The 18935-nt window shown below is 49.3% G+C and overlaps 1 protein-coding gene across 1 annotated transcript in view; it reads left to right on the top strand.

Annotated features, from left to right (window-relative positions):
* LOC116950644 (uncharacterized) overlaps positions 1 to 17953 on the top strand; it is a 47472-nt gene extending 29519 nt beyond the window's left edge. Inside the window, exons 28-38 of the mRNA XM_076068507.1 lie at positions 315 to 9237; positions 9343 to 9459; positions 9868 to 10035; positions 10330 to 10452; positions 10798 to 10956; positions 11323 to 11446; positions 12387 to 12626; positions 13225 to 13448; positions 14542 to 14617; positions 14735 to 14884; positions 15643 to 17953. Coding sequence (XP_075924622.1) covers positions 315 to 9237; positions 9343 to 9459; positions 9868 to 10035; positions 10330 to 10452; positions 10798 to 10956; positions 11323 to 11446; positions 12387 to 12626; positions 13225 to 13448; positions 14542 to 14617; positions 14735 to 14884; positions 15643 to 15835 — 10497 coding nt within the window. The 3' untranslated portion in view covers positions 15836 to 17953. The remainder of the gene's footprint in view (positions 1 to 314; positions 9238 to 9342; positions 9460 to 9867; positions 10036 to 10329; positions 10453 to 10797; positions 10957 to 11322; positions 11447 to 12386; positions 12627 to 13224; positions 13449 to 14541; positions 14618 to 14734; positions 14885 to 15642) is intronic.
* Positions 17954 to 18935: the final 982 nt, after the last annotated feature.

Below are 18935 nucleotides of genomic sequence, written 5' to 3'. Positions count from 1 at the left end.
TGAATGCTCGGTCATAGCGCTGCACTGATTTAATAATCGCCGCGTAAAGGTAACGGTAAAAAAATTGTAACAAGCCTGACTAGTGATGAGACCCAGAAAGGTCTAAACCATTCCATATGTCGCTTGCTTAAATGAATGCTGCTAGAAAATATTGGTCTGGAAAACTAATAGGCCGATGAACTAAAGTATTTGCATTTATATGTGGAGACACTGAATGGAGATCTGCTCATACTTGCTATCTTGTAACGATGTGTTCGTCATGTTCCAATGTGCTCTCCTTTGCTTTCTGCTTTCTGTTCGGCTCTCGGAACAAGCGTCAGCAATCGTGGAGAGGAGCTGCTGTGGAGCAGCCGCAAAAGGCAAGAGAGGAGGGCGACAGGGCAATGGAGGTTGAGCCGAAGGCTTCACCAAAGGCCTCTCCGAAGGCTTCTCCCGGGTCTGGGAGGGCGCGGCGCCACAGCAGACGGCGCTCCACAGAGGCCGAGCCGCCGTTGTCCTCGTCGTCTGACGAAGATGCTCTGGACGTCTCTCGGCGAACGGAGTCTCCTAGGCAGCGGCGAAGAAGCAACCTTCGGAGATCGGGTTCGATGGACAGCGAGCTCGGCACTTTGGCCGGCCACGCGGCACAGGGAATCAAGAAGTCCATGTCGATGGAGCTGAGCCGAGGAAGAAGTCGGAGCCCGGGCCAAACGGGAGGAATCCACGACGACCCGGCGCGCAGGAGACTGGGAGCGATGGCCCCTGTCGCAGCCGCCGAAGATTTCTCCCAGCGGCTCGAAGTGATCCGTCAGAGGCTGCTGGGTGGCGACCCGATCGAAAGCAAGCTCATTGAGTTGCGTGATCCCCGACAGGTGCACCCCGATGCCATTTCCAGACCTTGGAGTGACAAAATCCGAACCTCGTCCCTGCCACCGAGGCCAGACAGGACCAGCGAGTTGGCCCAGAGAAAGCAGGCACCTGAACCAACGGAGATGGCTGAAATGGGGAAAATGCAAAGGAACGTTCCATTTGCCAAATTGGCGGAGGCCCCGCCAGCGACAACCTTTGGTGTTTTACAGCCGCCCACCAGGAGTGCGGCAGAACCGTCGCAAGCGCACGCTCCGATATCATCACAAATCCGCAAATCGCCCACGCTGCCTTCAAAAGCGCAGGTCCCCGTCATCGGTCAGCTTAAACAGATCCCTCCACACATCGCATCGGCGAAAGCTCAGAGATTCCCGGTGTCACCTGTGCAGCAGCAAGGTCCTTTCTCTGCCCAAGGTGGAATGCAAAGGCATTCGTCCACTGAAGGAATGAGGTCGTTGCCATTGGGAACCGAACCTCCGCGCTTTGCTCGATTCTCAACCAGAAACAGAACCCCCTCGGCGCCGACGCTGAGGGGTGAGAGGGCCGCACTGGGGCAATATTCAGTGTCTGGCGATAAGATAAACGAGATCAAAAACATCACTTCCGAAGCCATATTTGAGGCCAAGTTTAAAAAGAAGCACGAGTCGTCCATACACCGAGTGTTCCCGTTTCTAAACAAGGCAAGGTCCGAAGAGCAGGTGCTGAGGCCGGCATGGGCCGACGAGGAGGAGGTGTACAGGCCGACGCAAGTCAACGCTCCCGTACTCATAGCCGTCGATCCTCACGGGGCGGTAATGAAAAAGGTGAAGGATGAGCTGGAGACCACGGCAGAAAAGTCAGAACCTGAATCAACGGAACCCCCTCAAAAGCAGGACAGGGACAAGGGCATCATTCGCAGACTGTCGCAGAAGCTCAAACGACCATCCTCCTTGGACAAAGTGTCTCAACTTGTAGACGAAGGTGAGAAAGAACAGGGCAATGGAAAGGACGATGGGGATGAAAAACAGAGGGTGGGAGGTGTTTCAAAAATGTTTTCGATTGCGCGGTGGCAGAGCAGCTCCAAAGAAAACGTAACGGGGGACCCTGCCGCCAACCTGAGAGCTGCCGCGGCCGAGCACAGAGCCGGCGAGGAGAGGACGAGGGCCGATTTCGATGCCCAAAAGAAGAAATCTGCGCAAGAGCTTCCAGGAGCAAAGATGCCCACAGACGTTGTCCGGGATCAGCTTGCCCCCGAAAAGCCCAAGCGATCGTTTGCAACGGCGATGACATTTTCCGAAATAGAGACAAGAGCGGGACTTGGGCCATCGGCCGCCCGCACGGTAAAGCAAAGCCACCCCGCTTCTGGATATGTTCTGCAAAACGTTGACATGGAGATAAAGCCCAAGCAGGCGGAGCAGATCCCCGATCTTCCTCCACATTTTAAACAGAAGCATTCCGAACAAACGCAACCATGGCTCGGTGAGCGCTCAGAAATAGAGGACAAGTCGGGTAGCCCTTCCAAAATGTTTTCTGTGACAATGGTGCCTGAGGGCCTACGTGAGAAGCCCGGTCACGCAGTTGGCATTGCGGGCGATGCCATTTCAGAGAAGAAATTAGATTCTCAAGAGCATCCAGAAGTGTCTGCCAGTAAACAAACTTCCATTGCACAAATCCCATCAAACAAAACAGAGAAATCCAGTAAGGATGCAGAAATGGTGATAGAGCTGGGAGTGGAAGGTGACTTAAAGGAAGAAAATAAATCAAGCGGCATAGCCAAGAAACTCTCTGATGCTTTGAAGAAGACCGGGCTCACAGAGCTCGGCCGAGGGAAAGGGAAAAAAGAAATGTCAGAAGAGCAGTTGCAGCAGATTTCGGAGAAAGATTCCAAACAGAAGCACGCTGCTCCCAAAAAAACTGGCAAGGAGCCCGACAGCTCAGAAGTTTATCGGGAGAGGTCAACAAAAATGTCTGCCGAGGCCCTGCAGGAGCAACAGCCGCCTGAAAGAAAGGGATCCGTTTCTGCGGAGAAGACGACCGCTGATGAAGGCAAGAAGGACGATGGAGATAAACGTAAGTCCGGCGGTATTCTCAAGCGGCTTTCCATAGCATTGAAGCCGGATAGCCTCAGAGACGACGGTCACGGAAAAGGAAAGGAAGTGAAGCCGAACGATGAGCTGGTCTTTCAGGAGACCAAGCAGAGTCAGTCTTCTGCTGCGAAATTACCAGGAGATTCGAAGAAATACGCGCGCAATGACGGGAGCACTTCTGAGGGAAAGCCAGCACGAGAGGCCTCGCTGGGATCCGAGTCGGAGGATCACGGCAAGGAAAAGAAGTCTGGTGGCATCATGAAAAGACTCTCTGTCAAACTGAAGAAAGACACTGCCAAGGAAGTCGCTGGAAGTCAAGCAAAGGAGTCAGCCCAATCTCTAGAGTTAAAGCCCAGCCACCCTCTAGGCCATGGGCACGCTCACTCAACCCCAACCTACGTTCAGGAACAGCAGCCAAGCAGATTTGAGTATAGATTAGTAGCAGAGGCCATAGAAGATGCTCTGGAGCAGAAGGAGGCTCAGAAAGCACAAGAATCGGCATCTGCTGACCAGGCGTTGGCGGAAGATGGTAGGAAGAGTGAGGAAAAGGATAAGAAGGCCCCGGGCGGCCTAGCCAAACTATTCTCCGTCAAACTGAAGTCCGACAGTCACAAAGAGGACGGCCATGAAAGAGAACAGGAGAGGAAGCAACATTTTGAACCTTCAGCTCGCGAAGCCGCTGCAAAAATATCGCCAGATACAAAAGAATATTTGCACAGCCATAAGAGTACTCCTCAAGGAAAAGGGCATTCTGAGCCTTCAGCAGTATTAGAGTCGGAAAGCCATGGCAAGGACAAGAAGGAACCTGGCAGCATCCTACAGAGATTCACGCTCAGCCTTAAGAAAGATGCTCCCAACGAAGGGGTCCAAGAACAAGAATGTGAAGAGAAAATAGAAGCCCCTTCTCAAGAGTTAACACCGAGCCGACCCTCAGCGCAGCATCATCCGAAAACCGCCAAGTCGCACGACGCGCCTAAAGGCTCGGGAAAATCTGAGCAAAAAAACAAACATGAGCCGTCAGAGGAACCAGGGTCCACAGAATCTCCTCAAGAACAGAAACTGCTTCACAAAGGAAAACAGTTGACTGCTGCTGAAAGAACACTTGCTGAAGATAATAAGAGGAGAGAAGACATTGATAAGATGCCCAGCAGTTTAGCCAGACTCTTTTCTGTCACGCTGAAGCCAGATGGTCCTGAAGAGGACCATCACGGGCAAAGAAGGGAAGAAAAGCCGCAGGATGAACTGATCTGTCACAGGGCAGCTCATGAGACCGACACCAAAATGGCAGCAGATTTGAAGGGGCGCATGCACGGTGATACGAGCGCTTCGGAACAAAGCCCAGTGCACGAGACCTCGCTGGGCTCAGAGTCTATGGGGTCGGAAGAACAGAAATCAAGTGGCAGCGGTGGCGGCATCATAAAAAAATTATCTGTCATGTTGAAGAAAGACAGTCCCAAAGACCTGGCTCAGCGTCAATCAAGGGAGGTGAAACCAGATGCTGAGACTGCCCAACCCCTGGGGTTAAAGCCGAGCCACCCTCTAGGCCACGGGCACGCTCACTCAACCCCAACCTATGTTCAGGAACAGCAGCCAAGCAGATTTGAGTACAGATTAGTAGCAGAGGCCATAGAAGATGCTCTGGAGCAGAAGGAGGCTCAGAAGGCGCAAGAATCGGCATCTGCTGACCAGGCGCTTGTGGAAGACGGCAGGAGTGAGGAAAAGGAAAAGAAGGCGCCGGGTGGCCTAGCAAAACTATTCTCCGTCAAACTAAAATCCGACAGTCACAAGGAGGACGGCCATGAAAGAGAAAAAGAGGGGAAGCCAGAGAAACCGGTGCCTCCATCAAAGTCAGAACATGAAAAACATCTAGCTCATGCTGCTTGCGCTGCCACGATCGTGATATTTGACGCAAAACAAAGTGCACCCGAGACTACGGACGCCAGTGATAGAAAACCAGCAGCCAATTCCTCGGTGGGATCTGAGCTCACAGATTGTGATGATCATGGCAAGGAGAAGATATCCACCAGCATCATCAAAATGTTTTCTGTCACTCTGAAAAAGGACAGTCCCAAAGAGGAAGATCGAACGGACAGCGCCGTGGAACCTAGGCAAGAAGAGGCTGAATCGACGACCCCTTCAATTACCGGAGAAAAAGAGGCTCAAGGGACCCGTGATGAAAAATGTAAACTAAAATTCCCATCAGGATCGAGGGATGCAGGAGGAGCCGTGGAAACACAGCAGCTGCCTCACAAAGAAAAGAAACTGGATGTTGCAGAAGTGATGTTGGCGGAAGAAGGAAAGACAGCTGAAGTTATGGACGAAAAGAAGCCAAGCAGCATAGTGCAAAAAATTGCTGTAAAATTAAAGTTGGACCGTCCACAGCAGGACATCCACGAACAAGTAGAGGGAGAAAAGGCACGCGATGAATCGGACAATCAGCAGGCGATGAAATCGAGACAACCTTCTCATGGAGTATCCGCAGAATCCCCATCGGTAACGAAAGCAATCATCGTGAAGGATTCGGATAAAGTCGATGATAACGCAATGCGTGAACCATCGCTGGCATCCGACTCCCCTAGCACTGAGGGGCAGTGCAAGGAGAAAAATAAATCCAGCGGCATTATGAACATTTTTTCTCTCTCGGTGAACAAGGAGAGGCCTAAAGAGATCAGCGGAGAGAAGGAGATGGAAAGTAAACCGCACGAGGAATCTGTCACCACTCACAACGTAACGCAAGGCCCGAGACGATTGGAAATATTGGGAACGCCTCAGGAAAAATCGAAAATCGAGCCCCAGGCCTCAGGTGGGACGACCGAGCATCAGATTCCTCACACAGAATTAAAGACAGAGGAGGTCAAAGAAAAGAAGAAGCCAATTAGCCTGACCAAGCGCCTCTCAGCTGTTTTGAAACCGGACAGCCACGTAGAGGACAGGCATGGCAAAAGAAAAGACGAGGAGCCACGGGGCGAGCCAGTATCTCAGGAGCCCGTGAAAGGTGGTCAACCTTCACCTCATGCGACTGCCACAAAAATTCCAGTGGATCGAAGCGAACTTGTGGCGGGAGACGCGTTTGCACGTGAGCCTGTGCCGAACGTGGATTGGCAAGAGTTGAAGGGTCATAGTAAGGAGAAAAAGCACAGCAGTAGCATCATCGACCGGATCTCTGGAAAATTTAAAAAGGACAACCTGAAAGAGAAGATAACGCATGGAGAAGAAGAGAAGGCCAGTGAAAGTGATATGGAGCATGCTATAATTTCAGAGTCAAAGCAAAGCCATCCAGTTGAACACGTCAGTAAGCTGGAGGAGAAGGGAATGCTCGAACCGATAGAAACATTCCAATCGGCAACCGCTGTCCTGGATCACGATGTTGGGAAAAACAAGCCATTGACCATTGCTGAGAGATTTTCGATCCCGTCGAAGGTCGGTTCAAGAGAGAGAGCCGGTCAGGAACAACAAAGTGACGAAAAAGCGAAATTAGAAACTCCCCTTTCTCAGGAGTTAAAGACTCATTCATCTTGCGAGGCTACGGTGGACATTCCAGATGCTTTTTGTAAAACCCAAGAAGATATGAAGACCTCTGAGAATGCATCAAGCGCGGAGCCGTCGATCTCCTCAGACTCTCAAAGTCATGGCAAGGAAACCAAGAAATCCAGCAGCATCGTCAAGAGACTGTCCGACGCCCTAAAGAAGGACCCCTCAAAGGGGGTCAGTTCTGAAAGAGTGAGAGGAGACAAAGAAGATGACAGTGATCTTTCCGAGCGAGAGGTCCACCCACAAATCTCAGACGTGAGAGATAAAGCACGGGAATTACCAACATCTGAGCGAGCAGAAGCCGAAGAGTCTGAGAGTCCTGTCAAGGAGAAAAAGAAGTCAAGCAACCTCATCAGACGGCTGTCTTCCAGGTTAAAAAAGGACAAGCGAGCACACGAAAACAGTGCATTGTCCGATGATGATCACAAAGATGAGAAAATTTTATTATCGAAGCAAGCCCCGGCTGGATCAGAAAACCACGAGGCAGTGCAGTTGCAGCCTTCGGCGGGAAATGTCGACGGGGACCACTCGTTGCCGTCACGACGACTCCTTACGGGAGATTCGAGGCCATCTGAAAAAACGTCACCGCAGGTGTCAGCATCTTCAGAGGCTGCTGCGCAAACACAGGATTTGCCTCAGAAAGGTGGACGGTCGGACGCTGTTGACAAGATGAGCGCTGCAGAGGTTGGGAAGCGTGAAGAAAAGGAGAAAATGAAGCCAGACAGTCTAACCAAGAGGCTTTCGATTGCACTGAAAAGAGACAGTCCCAGAGATGTGAGTGTTGAGAAAGAAAGAGGAGAAAAGGGCGGTGCTGAGCAGGGTCAGGTTCAAAGGTCAACTTCAAATGAATTATCATCCCAGGAGTTGACCCCACAAATCACAGTGGACGTCGAGGAAACACTGAAGGGTGTGGTCATGTCAGAAGATCAATCGTCCAATGAGCAGCCTCCAGCTGTTTCAGAGTCAGAGAGTCCTGGGAAGGAGAAAAATAAGTCGCGCAACATTGTAAAGAGATTCTCGGCCAAATTCAAGAGAGATGGCGCCAAAGACAAGGCCAGTTTTGCAAAAGAACAAGATGAAAGGTTGGATGAAACTGACCTTTCAGAAATGGGTAGAGATAAAGCACTGGAAGAAAACAAGCCGTTCCTCGAGAATGTAACTGAAAAAACCATCACATCCCAAGAAAAACTTGAACAGGACATTTCCATAGCCTTTGTATCCTCAGAGCCAATACAGGAGCAGCATCTGCCTCTCATCGAGAAAGGATTTGCATCCGCCGAAAAGGACTTGGCTCAATGTCTGCAGCAAGGAATAGAGTCTGGCGGTGTAGTTGAGAGCCCTGTTGTGTCCACGGAGGATGGGTCTGAACTGGTCGGTCAGGCACAAGGAAAGGAAAGCGCAGGAAGTGAAGTTGAGAGTAAAGGGCAGGCCCTGTTCCAGGAGATCGAACCACGGGCACCCTCATCCACTTTCGTTGCTGCAGAGTCGTCTTCCACAGTTATACAGCGGCATGAAGGGGAAGCTCATGAACGCGATCGTGATAAAGCCGTCTCGCCGCCGGGGTTGAGAGCAGAACAACTGTCGACACACGAACCTGTCGTGGCAGATCTGAAAGATGACATTAAAATGAGCGCCGAATCAAGTGCTAAAATATTCACTCCTGAGCCAGCGCAGGAATCGCAATCCACAGACACAGAGGGATACCTGAAAGAGAAACATAAACCAACCACCCTTGTTAAAAGACTCTCTCAGGTAATTAAGAAAGACAAAGATGTAAATCTAGAGATAGAAGGGAAAATGGGTGATACAGGAGAATCTCAGAAAGTCTCTCTTAATAAGGAAAAATCCAGAGGGACTTCTCTGTCAAACATCGCCACAAATCTGCCTGCAGCTCAGAAAGGCAGTATGGGTGACCTTGAAAGAAAATCATCACAAGGGACCTCAGCATCATCTGCTGCAACAGCAGATGATGCTGGGCCGGCTCACGACAAGAAAACTCAAAGCCAGAGTGTCGATCAGAAACTGCCGAGGTCAGTGTCTGTGGATCAGATAACGGAAGGAAAGAAGGCGGAGGATAAGGAGAAAAAGAAATCGAGTCTAATGAAGCGACTGTCGTTCCACATGCGTGCGGGCACTTCAAAGGAGAAATTACTGTCATCCGACACGAAGAAACAAAAGTCTATCGAAGGCGTCGATGCTACACCTGATGAAAAATCTTCACGAAAATCCTCAATGACATCACTCTCATCGCTCACCAAGGGCCACGACAAGGATTCAAGTTTAGTCCGAAAATTATCCCTCAAGCTTAAGCGGCCACTCTCGGTGGAAAAGCTGGCCAGTGCCGACAAGGAGGGCGACGACAAGAGGAAGTCCGGCGGTCTGGGCCATAAAATTTCCCTTGCGCTAAAGAAGGGCAGTTCAAAAGAAAAATTAAGCCATGAGAAAGACGAGACCATAAAACACGATCATTCCTCCCCAGGTAAATCTCTTCGAAAGAAAATCGGGACAACCATGTCCGGCTTTTCGATGAAGCTCACTCGCAGCCGCTCGGTAGAGAAGCTTGCGAAACAGACGGACGTCGATGCCAACGCCAAGCTTCTCACCTTACCCTCGGAAGCGGCGGGCAAACGGGGAGATGCCACGGAAAAGGAGCAAACTAGCCAGGGCGTGATCAAGCGCTCAAACTCTGAATTTTACCTGCCACAAACACCAAAAGATGCCAGAGATGCAGCCTCAATGTCGCCAGATGGGCGTAGTGTATCTTCTTCGGAGAATAAGGAACAGCCCTCAGAAGGTAGAGTGCCACAACACGGTGGTTTTACTTGTGGGTTGTTCTCATGCGAGTGATACTTCATGGCAATGATCGGCTGTCTTCTTGTGTTTTTTTCCTGCGTAACAGTTTCTCCGCCGTCGTTTCAAACGAAGCTGATAGACGAGCTCATCGTGGACGGACAGCCCATGACCCTGTACTGCCGTCCCGTCGGGAACCCTTCGCCTGACGTCAAATGGTTTAAAGGTACACCGAGCACCGGCACGACTGACAACCCCAAGTGGTAGAACCGTATAAAGCGCTCGGCAACAGGCAGCGCGTGCGACGCGTTCGCTCTGGTGTAACGGTTCAAAAACTGGGGAGCGGCGTCACTGTGGTGAGCGCACTGCGCTATGAACCCGGCCATCGGAGTTTGATTACCAGCCACGGCCAAACATCAGTGGCACGTAATATCTGAACCGGTCCGGCGCTGTTCCTTTACCAACACGCACTTACGACCGGCGTGGTGAAGTATTGTCAAAGAAACCCCCACGATTGACACAGAATGGGGGGGGGGGGGGGGCTTTCATTCGGGCGTGGGTTTTGAACAAAAAACTGTTATATTATCTAATTATAGAATGTGTAATTTGCTTGTCGTCTGCCTGCCAATTGCAGACAAGAAGCTGCTCGGCTCTGAGAGCAGGGCGAAGGTGACGGTGTCGAGGGAGGGGCAGCACATCCTGTCTGTGGTGAAGGCGGGGAAGAAGGACACGGGGGTGTACGAGTGCAGTGCCACCAACCACCTGGGCTCTGCTGCCACCTCCTGCAAAATTAAGCTTGCACGTATGTCTCACAATAACAACAACAACGCCTTCTCCAGTGCTATTTTACATTGCCATTGTGCTTTGTTGGTTAGAAACAGATTTTTTGTGAAATTCCAAAAGCAAAAAAAAAATTTCTCAGGCAAGAGCGACGCGCACGACGACCGCGCTTTCCAGTTTGACTTCAGGTACGCCATTGTGGCAGGTAACAAACAAAAAAACGACATGGAATTTTACGTATATGTATTTTAAAGATTCGGCGAGTAAAACAAAAGAAAAAAAAAGCATTGTCCTAACCCACGTTTTTTTTTCCTAGAAATCCCAGGGAGGCCTGGTCACCCAGAAGTTCCAGAGGTGTACAAGGATGGCGCGCTGGTGGTGTGGAAGGCGTCCGAGTTTGAGGGAACTGCCACGTACACGATGGAGACTAAAAAGAGCGGTGCAAATGCCCACCCTGTCCATTTGATTGCAATACGAAGAATCTTGTGGCGGTATTCTTCTCTCTGGCGATCGATATACCATGTATGGAGTGATCTATGACCATTGGAATATAAATGCACGTTTTACAAAACCTCGATCGTGACAAAACTCGAACCCCAACTCGAACCCTCGTAAATTACTGGTAGACCGCCAGCGAGATTAATTCCTCGATTGCTTCTCGAGCAATGTAAAAGTGTCTGTTCTCTCACCCACGCACAATTCGGAAAGTTTAATTCACTGTGGAGGTGGTGTTGGACCCCGCACAGCGACGCACGTGACGCGCCGTTGTTTTCCCGTTGCTCAGGCGAGGGGATTTGGTCGTTGGTCGCGGCCGGGATCAAGGACCCGTACTACAACGTGATGCACCTGGTCCCTGGCGGCATTTACAAGTTCCGCGTGTCGTGCGTGAGCAAGGCCGGACAGAGCGCGCCGAGCCTGTCTTCGGACAAGATCGCCATCCCAGGTCATCTCCTCACAGGACACGAGCCCACGGGTCACACTCCGACCTTAACCCATTGTCCACTGGTAACGCGCACAGGTGTGACAGGTGCACCTACGCGTGCAAAAATCTTTGTCAATCCACTGTTGGATGAGGACCACCCCATGGCCGCGTCGGTTGAGGGGGTTGTTTCATCTTATTTCACCATGGCGAGCGGTGCGGGTTGGTGAAGGATGGCAGAGTACAACATTGCCACTTGCTATGCTACCCTCGGCTGCCCACAATGCCAGCTTGCAGCACGAGCAGCAGCAGCAGCCTAAAACAAAACTCACATGACACCTCGCGTGTTGTTGAAGTCTCACAAGATGGCTTCTCGTGTTTCTCTTGAAGTAGCGGCACCTGAGAAGGTCGTGGACAAGAAGCGGGGAAGCCAATTGAGTCTGGACAAAGGCTCCGCCTCCGGCAAACCGGGTGTGCTGCAGAAACCTTATACCTTCCTGGAGGAGAGGGCCAGGTGAGGGTCTGCAGAGCCAACACATTACCTTCGCAGTGAGGTGCCTGTAGGAAGCCGGTATGGCAAGCAGCCACACGTGCGGCATTTCACGGGACACTCCTGTACTTAAAAACAAAAATCCGAAACAAACAAAAGGAATTTGCCAAACGTCCCAACATGACATATTCCTGACACGGTCCGAATGTAGCAAATCTTAAAACTTACCCACACATTACTGAATTGAAATCTAAACAGCAATCACCCCCACCCACCCCACTGTCAAAATGTTGACAGGAAAAAGAATAACGAATCTCAGTGAGACTTTCCCGGGTAAACAATTGTCACAATAGATAAAATAAAATAACACAATAATATTCTCACGACGTTTCGGCCACAACACAAGCGGCCTTCATCAGGTGAAGGGAGCAAGACTATCTGGTAGGACAGCGCTGTCCTACCAGATAGTCTTGCTCCCTTCACCTGATGAAGGCCGCTTGTGTTGTGGCCGAAACGTCGTGAGAATATTATTGTGTTATTTTATTTTATCAATTTATTATTTTATTCTCATTCTACGTGACTTTACCGAAAGAACCAAAGAAGATGAATCATTGCAGTCACGAAAGCTTTAAATCGAAATTTAATTGTCACAATAGTTTATCCCTTGTTATTAAAACAAGGTGATCGAACTTCCCATCCTCTTGTCTAGCCCTGTAACGATTCACTCTCCCGGAAACTCAATGAATTGTCACGATTCAGGGTCGCGCTTTGATTCTGCTCCGTCTCGTCTTTACGTCCCGGTTTATCATCGCTTTTTGGCTTTCGGTGCCATTTGTACTGCAATAGCCCCCCAAAGTAGCACCACCATGGCATTTTCATGTCATAAACAATAATCAGTTTTTATGCACGAATTTCTATGCACACATCGCGAGTGTAAGAACCAGCACTGTGCTTCGTTGCGAAGGGGCCGCTTTGGAGTGATCCGCGAGTGCAAGGAGAACGGCACGGGTCGGGTGTTCACCGCCAAGATCGTGCCGTACGAGGTGAACAGCAAGCCGAGGGTGCTGCGCGAATACGACGTCCTGCGCACGCTGCAGCACCCGGGCGTCATGTCGCTGCACGAGGCCTACGTCACGCCGCGCTACCTGGTGCTCATCACCGAGCGCTGCGGGGGCAAGGAGATTCTGTTCAAGCTCATCGACAGGTTCGTTACAAGTTTACGCGTACGGCCCGACAGATGCGGGAGGGCCTCCCCCACGGCGTGCGGGGTCGTGGGGGTTACTTGACCATAATTCGCCACGCCAGTGAGCGCAAGTTGATGCAAGCAGGGAGCTGGACATGGGAGCTGAGAAATACAGCACAGCGATGACTTGTGGTGCATTGCCGTCTGCTGTTCACAACGTATCCCTACCCAGCGCTCGAATTGAGTGAGATTAAATATTCATCAAAACCACCAAACGTACGACAGAAAATCACGAATCGTGCTGCTTGCTGAGCCACGGCGGTGGATGGCCTTTGATATTCTGATCTTAATCTGTGCTACATTCGCCATTAGCTTGGGCTTGAGGTGTCTGAGACGGCTTGTATGTGATGAGGAGTTGCACCATTCTCAATTTACCTCAGATGCTCCTTTATCTGGACGGTTTGTAAATTGACATTAATATTACATTATTCGCTTGTGTGTGTGGGATTTGTCCATTTGTTTATCTGCACCCATGTGATGCGTTGCAGTTTCATTTTGCTTCCGACTGCTTCAGCATGTGAGTAGACCATCAATGTGTTACCCTCCTCTATTCATTCAGCACCAGATACTCGGAAGAAGAGTTGGTTGGGTACATGATCCAGCTGCTGCAGGCCGTAGACTACCTGCACCGTCGCCTCGTCCTGCACCTGGACATTAAGTCCGAGAACATCCTCATAACTGAGCAAAACCTCGTGAAGCTGGTCGACTTTGGGAGCGCCCACCAGTACAACCCCAGCGACCCCCAGCCAATCGAGAACACCACCGGCGATCTCGAGTACTTAGGTGAGAATCCCTTGGCAAGTGACGCCCGGCGCGATGAATGACTTTTCGCAATTTTGACCTGTGCCGACTTTCCGGGGAACTTTTCGAGTTTGACCCCGACAGGGATTTGTGGCCCGTGGGCCTAGACGCCGGCTGACTGCCGCCCGCCCGCACACCCTGCAGGGTGATTGATGTGGGGTGCAATTTGAGTGCTTCCTGTGTGGTTTCAAACAGCCATTTATTTATAAATGGCAGGTCTGGGACAAACGCATTCATTTGGACTTTGCAAAGGGATCTTGAGGACACATATAAAGGTTCCCTGCAGCCTCCATAATTTACAAGCGCTGCACTGCTGCCTTAATTATAAGTAGGTGAACTGGCATCACTGCTGCAGCTGTTAGATCAAACATCGTAAAACAGATAATCTTTCTTTTTGTATTGTTTGGCTTTTGGAATGGCCATACAACGCTTGTTTGTAACCAACTGAACACGATTTGCAAATGAAATGCGACATTACAGAGCATAATTTATTCCACACTCTCACAAGTGACCAAAGGTCGAGGCAGCGAGGCTTGGACTGATCGCGCGCTCGCGCTTACGTGAGAAATTCTGTGCACAAATGCTGAAGGTAAAGGCTACGTTTAGTTCTAAGGCATACCTTCAAATTTTGCCGTGCCACAAAACAGTTGGGTAAACACAGTCACAGCAGACGAGTGGGGGGTCGCCTTGCAGCTCGCTGTTGTATTCTTGGCGGCACGGCCACGCGTACTGTGGTGCTGGAACGACGCCACCTGCCACTCGTCTGTCTTCGCGCCGAGAGCGGAACGCGCACGTTGCCAATCAGAATAATGGGTTAAATTAGACGGCAGTGGGGCAGACGCGTGTCTCAGCAGCGAAGGCGCCACTGTCGTGCCGCTCGGTACTTTTCCACATCGCGGCGAGGTGAGTTTGCGTGGCTGGGGAAACTCTGCGGCACGTAAACCATTTGAGAGCTTGTTTTATCAGTGTGTAAAAAAAAAAACTTGCGCAAGGTAAAACATCGTGTGGATTCTTTTATATTTACTTTACCCGTCGCCTTGAATTGATTTGTTTGATTTGTTTCCGCTCCTCACAGCTCCCGAGTTGGTCAAAGGTGACCCAGTGGGACCCACGGCGGACGTGTGGTCAATCGGAGTTCTTGCCTTCATCATGTAAGTCTCGTGTTCCATATAGTGCCACGGCTGTCACGTACACCTAAAACAGCCGTCAAAACTAAAATGTACTCAAATTGATTCTCGTGAAACGTGCGGTTTCTGGCTCGCGTGCAGGATGAGCGGAGACTCTCCCTTCCTCGGCGCAAACGATCGCCTGACGGAGGAGAACATCAAGCTGTGCAAGCCTGACGTGAGCAAGTGCTACGTCAATGCCTCGCAGACGTCACTCCTGTTCGTCAAGAGGCTCCTCTGCATCTACCCACAGTACGTGCCCCCACAGGCGGACACCTCTTTTTAAAGTAGAGCATCTAAATCTATTGGAACAGAATTGTAATTAAAAGGCTATGCAGGAGGGCATGTGGCACAGTTTGGCACCAGCTATCACAGAGTGCGGTCGTGTCACCACAGTTCCCTGTTATGAGTACAATGTCTTTAAAAACAGCGGCGCAACGCCTCTCTGAATAAAATTAACGCTGAACCGCTTTCGCGTTCCGAGATGCAGCGTTGAACGTGACGCGCCACCCTGCAACTTGCAGATAGCTCGGAATGGGAGAGGCTTAATGATGAAACACTAAAGGATATTCAGTATAACTTAACAAGTAGTGATCAATAAGGCCTGCTGCTTTGTGCCTGAACGGCCTTTTTGTCAATCCACTGCTGAGTGAGGTCCACCCTGTACGATGTGGTTCATGGGGCTTATTTGATATATATGGGCATCTAGAAGTATGGTACAACAATTAATGTTTTTGCACTGCCTTCTGCCAACGTTACACAGGCCCATGGCCGTATGAGAGCCTGCGTGTGCATGGAAACAGTCTGCAGGCTCAAACCTCGCAAAAATTTTGAGATGTGAGATCTTGCTGATTTAGTCTTAGGTTTATTTTGCTTCACAGGATAGGCATGTTGACCACGGTAATTCCGTGAGTCCTCTTCTTTGATTTGCGAATAATGAACGTGTTTGCGAGCGGGCGGCTCCGACCCACGTCCACGTGTGCGGTCCCATCCTTCCGCCCCGTGCCCAGGAGCCGCCCGTCCGTGCAGGAGTGCATCTCCATGCCGTGGCTGCAGGACACGCAGCTCATGAAGGACCGCCGCACCATCCTCTCCTTCCCCACCTGGAAGCTGCAGCAGTACCTGCAGGGGGCCAACCGCCGGCGCCTGGAGGCCGCCACCAACCACCGAGTTCTGTTGCGCACGGGATCCACCTCCAAGTAGCCGGGGCGAGTGCCACAATCCTCAAGGCCGCAACAAACCACTGCTGGAATGAAGGCTGAGACGAGCCAAGTCCACGTTGACACGTCGTTGTTTTGAGTTTTGGGGTGACCACAAAGTCTCGTGCCTTTTTATTGCGTTCGCCCCAGATTCAAAGTTGAGCTGAAAATGGAAAAAAAGTATCGCCATACATTTTCAACTGTGACCATTTTTAAATACAATCTTCGAGTGGTTTCTTTCAATTGATATTACATTTTATGATTACTGCTGCTGAATAGCTCTGATCAGGCAGCAGAAGTTATTTTGAAATGAAAATTAAAGTGGCTTTACATTTAAACAACTGTCCCCCCTGTATTCATTTAGAATCGGTCAAAAGTAAAAGTACGAGGAGGCACAATGGCGGTGTGCCATGCTCATTCATTGTAAGATGCGAAGTGCCGAACGTTCTTAACCGCTGAAAGTGACAGGTATTGGGTGAGTAAGCCACAATTGCCGGTCTCTGAAGCCACAACTCGAGCCAAATGTTTATAAAACAACACAATTTTCCGACTAGAAGGTGTTTACGTTTATTTTGTTTAGCCAAGTGAGAACTCAAAAGAGTAATCAGGGTTACCAAAATCACAAAACAAACGAAGTAAACTACAGTAACGAAGCAGAGTGCGGCATCATATGTCTGGTGCTGTCATCCTGGTTAAGCCACTGCTGTATGCGAGGCTTCTGATCTGTCATACACAGGCCAACAGAGGTGATTTATGAAAGAGATGGGAGAAAAAAGCTGCTACCGTTCCTGGCCGTGACACTTTCCTAAATAAGTTCGATATGCAATAAGGTGTCACTCTCAATTTAAGTTATATTTAAGATCATGCTTCCCGATTGTATTCATTCTCCTGTTAAACTAAAGCACTGTACGTTTAATGACAATCCCTCAATAATTACTGGTTGATCAACGGAGCTGTAAAATACATTACAATCAATACTCAAAAGAGTCCTAGTGTAGGGGCATAGATGCAGAGAAGGAGAAGAGGGGATCTTGAGCAACCTGTAAATATTAAAAAGGATGACATCCTCAGCTGTTGACTTTACACAAAAGGAACAAATTGAGAGCAGGGTGTGATCCCAGAATACTGCAACTTCACTTTTCCATAATGCTCCATGCTAAGTGGCACCCTATTGTTGGACTGCATTGCCCGATGGCTGTCATTGTATGGCGGAGGGTGATCCAGAATTACAGGGTATTGAGATGTCGTATGAAGTAGCATCGTATAGTGTAACCTGAGTTTTGCTTGATGGCTTCTGCACTACGATGGTATGCATAGTTTATACGAGTTCTTCAAAGGGAGTGATACAAATGTACGCCAATCAATATGAGCCCCACGTACAAATGTAGCTCTTGCTGCTTTACTGACAATGTAGCGGCAGGGAAGTACGCTTCTCAGTGTGTTTGGGTCTTGCATGTCCTTGGTTATGAATCATGTGCTGGCTGTAGCGTTTGTGAAAAACGTTAGGGCTATATTGCAGTTGTTTTATTTCTAAATTGACCAATGTGCTTGACGTGTGAAAACAAAAGCTTTCCCTCTCAGAACGGTGCAGGAGATGAAATGGGATGGGGGAAAATACATTTGGCAATAACGTGGATTTGTTTGGTCGCCTAAACAACCCACTCACTACTTTTGTAACTTGTAAGGCTCCGGGGTTTGGAAAAAGTGCATTTTCTTGTTGTAAAGGCCAACATTTGCGTTTTATAGTATATATTGAGCCTTAATGGGATTTCGCTAGAACTCTTTCTTTTTGACATTTCAAATCTAACCTTTCAAACCTAGCATGGATAATGTTGGTAATACTTCTGTTCTAAAATTATACACAGCAGCAATGCATGCCCTACTTCCATTAACAAAGGTATGTTTGACAGAATGATTTTAAGTAACCTGGATGAATATTTAATTTACATGGATCGTTCACGTGACATAGAAAGTAAATTTTGCAAATGCATTTAACTTTCACTTGTGAATGTCTTTGTATGTATTAGCATAGCTATCGTGAGTCTTTAATACGTGGGAAATGTGTGACCGTTTGGGACAATGACAAAAGCAGATGTGAACATTCAGTAAAATATGCAAACGAGAGAGAAAAGCTTGGCATCATTTACAGAAACCATCAGTCTACAGTTCTACAGTGTATGACAAATTAAATGTACATTGTAAACCAGACAACAAGTTGTCTTTCATTTAGCTCACTATAGAAATTAAGTCATTCTTTACAGCCCTTTTTCAATCCACTGCTGGATGAAGGCTTCCTTGTGCCGTGTTGAAGAGGTGAATGGTATGTGGAACGGTGCTGCTCCCAACCGCTTCACCAAATGATGTTAGCCGTGGCTGGGAATCTAACTCGGGTAACCGCGTTCATAGGAAAATGCGCTAACCACTGCATCACCTCTCCCCTTAGCTCACTGTGAACATTCTTGCTGGTTCTATGTTGACAAATTGAGGCATGATGAGCCTGAAATTGTTTCTTATTCAGCAACAGAGCTTACAACAAAAAAGCTTTACCTGAACAAATGACAGTCAAAATAACAAAAACGAAGCAGACATGGAACCCCTTTAACAATTACCGATTGAATCGTTTGAACACTGATGGTTTTGCATTTAGAGCTAGCTTAATGTTTGTCACGCTACCCTACTGTGGTTATTTTGAGCTGCGGGAGCTGCCATGCCTCTACAAGGCAAAGGGAAGAGTGCTCGGGCGGCTGCTGGCAGCTGACTGTGCACTTCTGCTTGCGAGGCAGAGTTGAGCATTGCTGTGTGCACAATATAGCAAGGGGCACCTTATTCTGTCCATTGGGTTACATTTTGAATTTTCAACGCACGCTGTATAGGTGTTTGGGATTTATGTTTCATTTATCCCACCTGCAATCGATGTATCGATGGCATCACTACACGGGTTTCCTATTTCAGCTTTCGGCCATCAAGTGCCCTCAGACGAGAGGCATATGAAGAGGAGGCGCACGTGAAGATGCTTCAGAATGTTAAGGGAGGCAGCAAAAGGGGTTGGAGTGGGGCCTGCAACTGCAAAACATTGTCACGACTCGCTAGGCAAGGATCTGCCT

Source organism: Petromyzon marinus, chromosome 2, assembly GCF_048934315.1.
Source record: "Petromyzon marinus isolate PM22_M1 ecotype Great Lakes invasive population chromosome 2, UKy_Petmar_22M1.pri1.0, whole genome shotgun sequence".
NCBI lineage: Eukaryota > Metazoa > Chordata > Hyperoartia > Petromyzontiformes > Petromyzontidae > Petromyzon > Petromyzon marinus.
The sequence above is the reverse complement of the archived record's forward strand: the minus strand, read 5'-3'. Positions and strand labels throughout refer to the sequence as shown.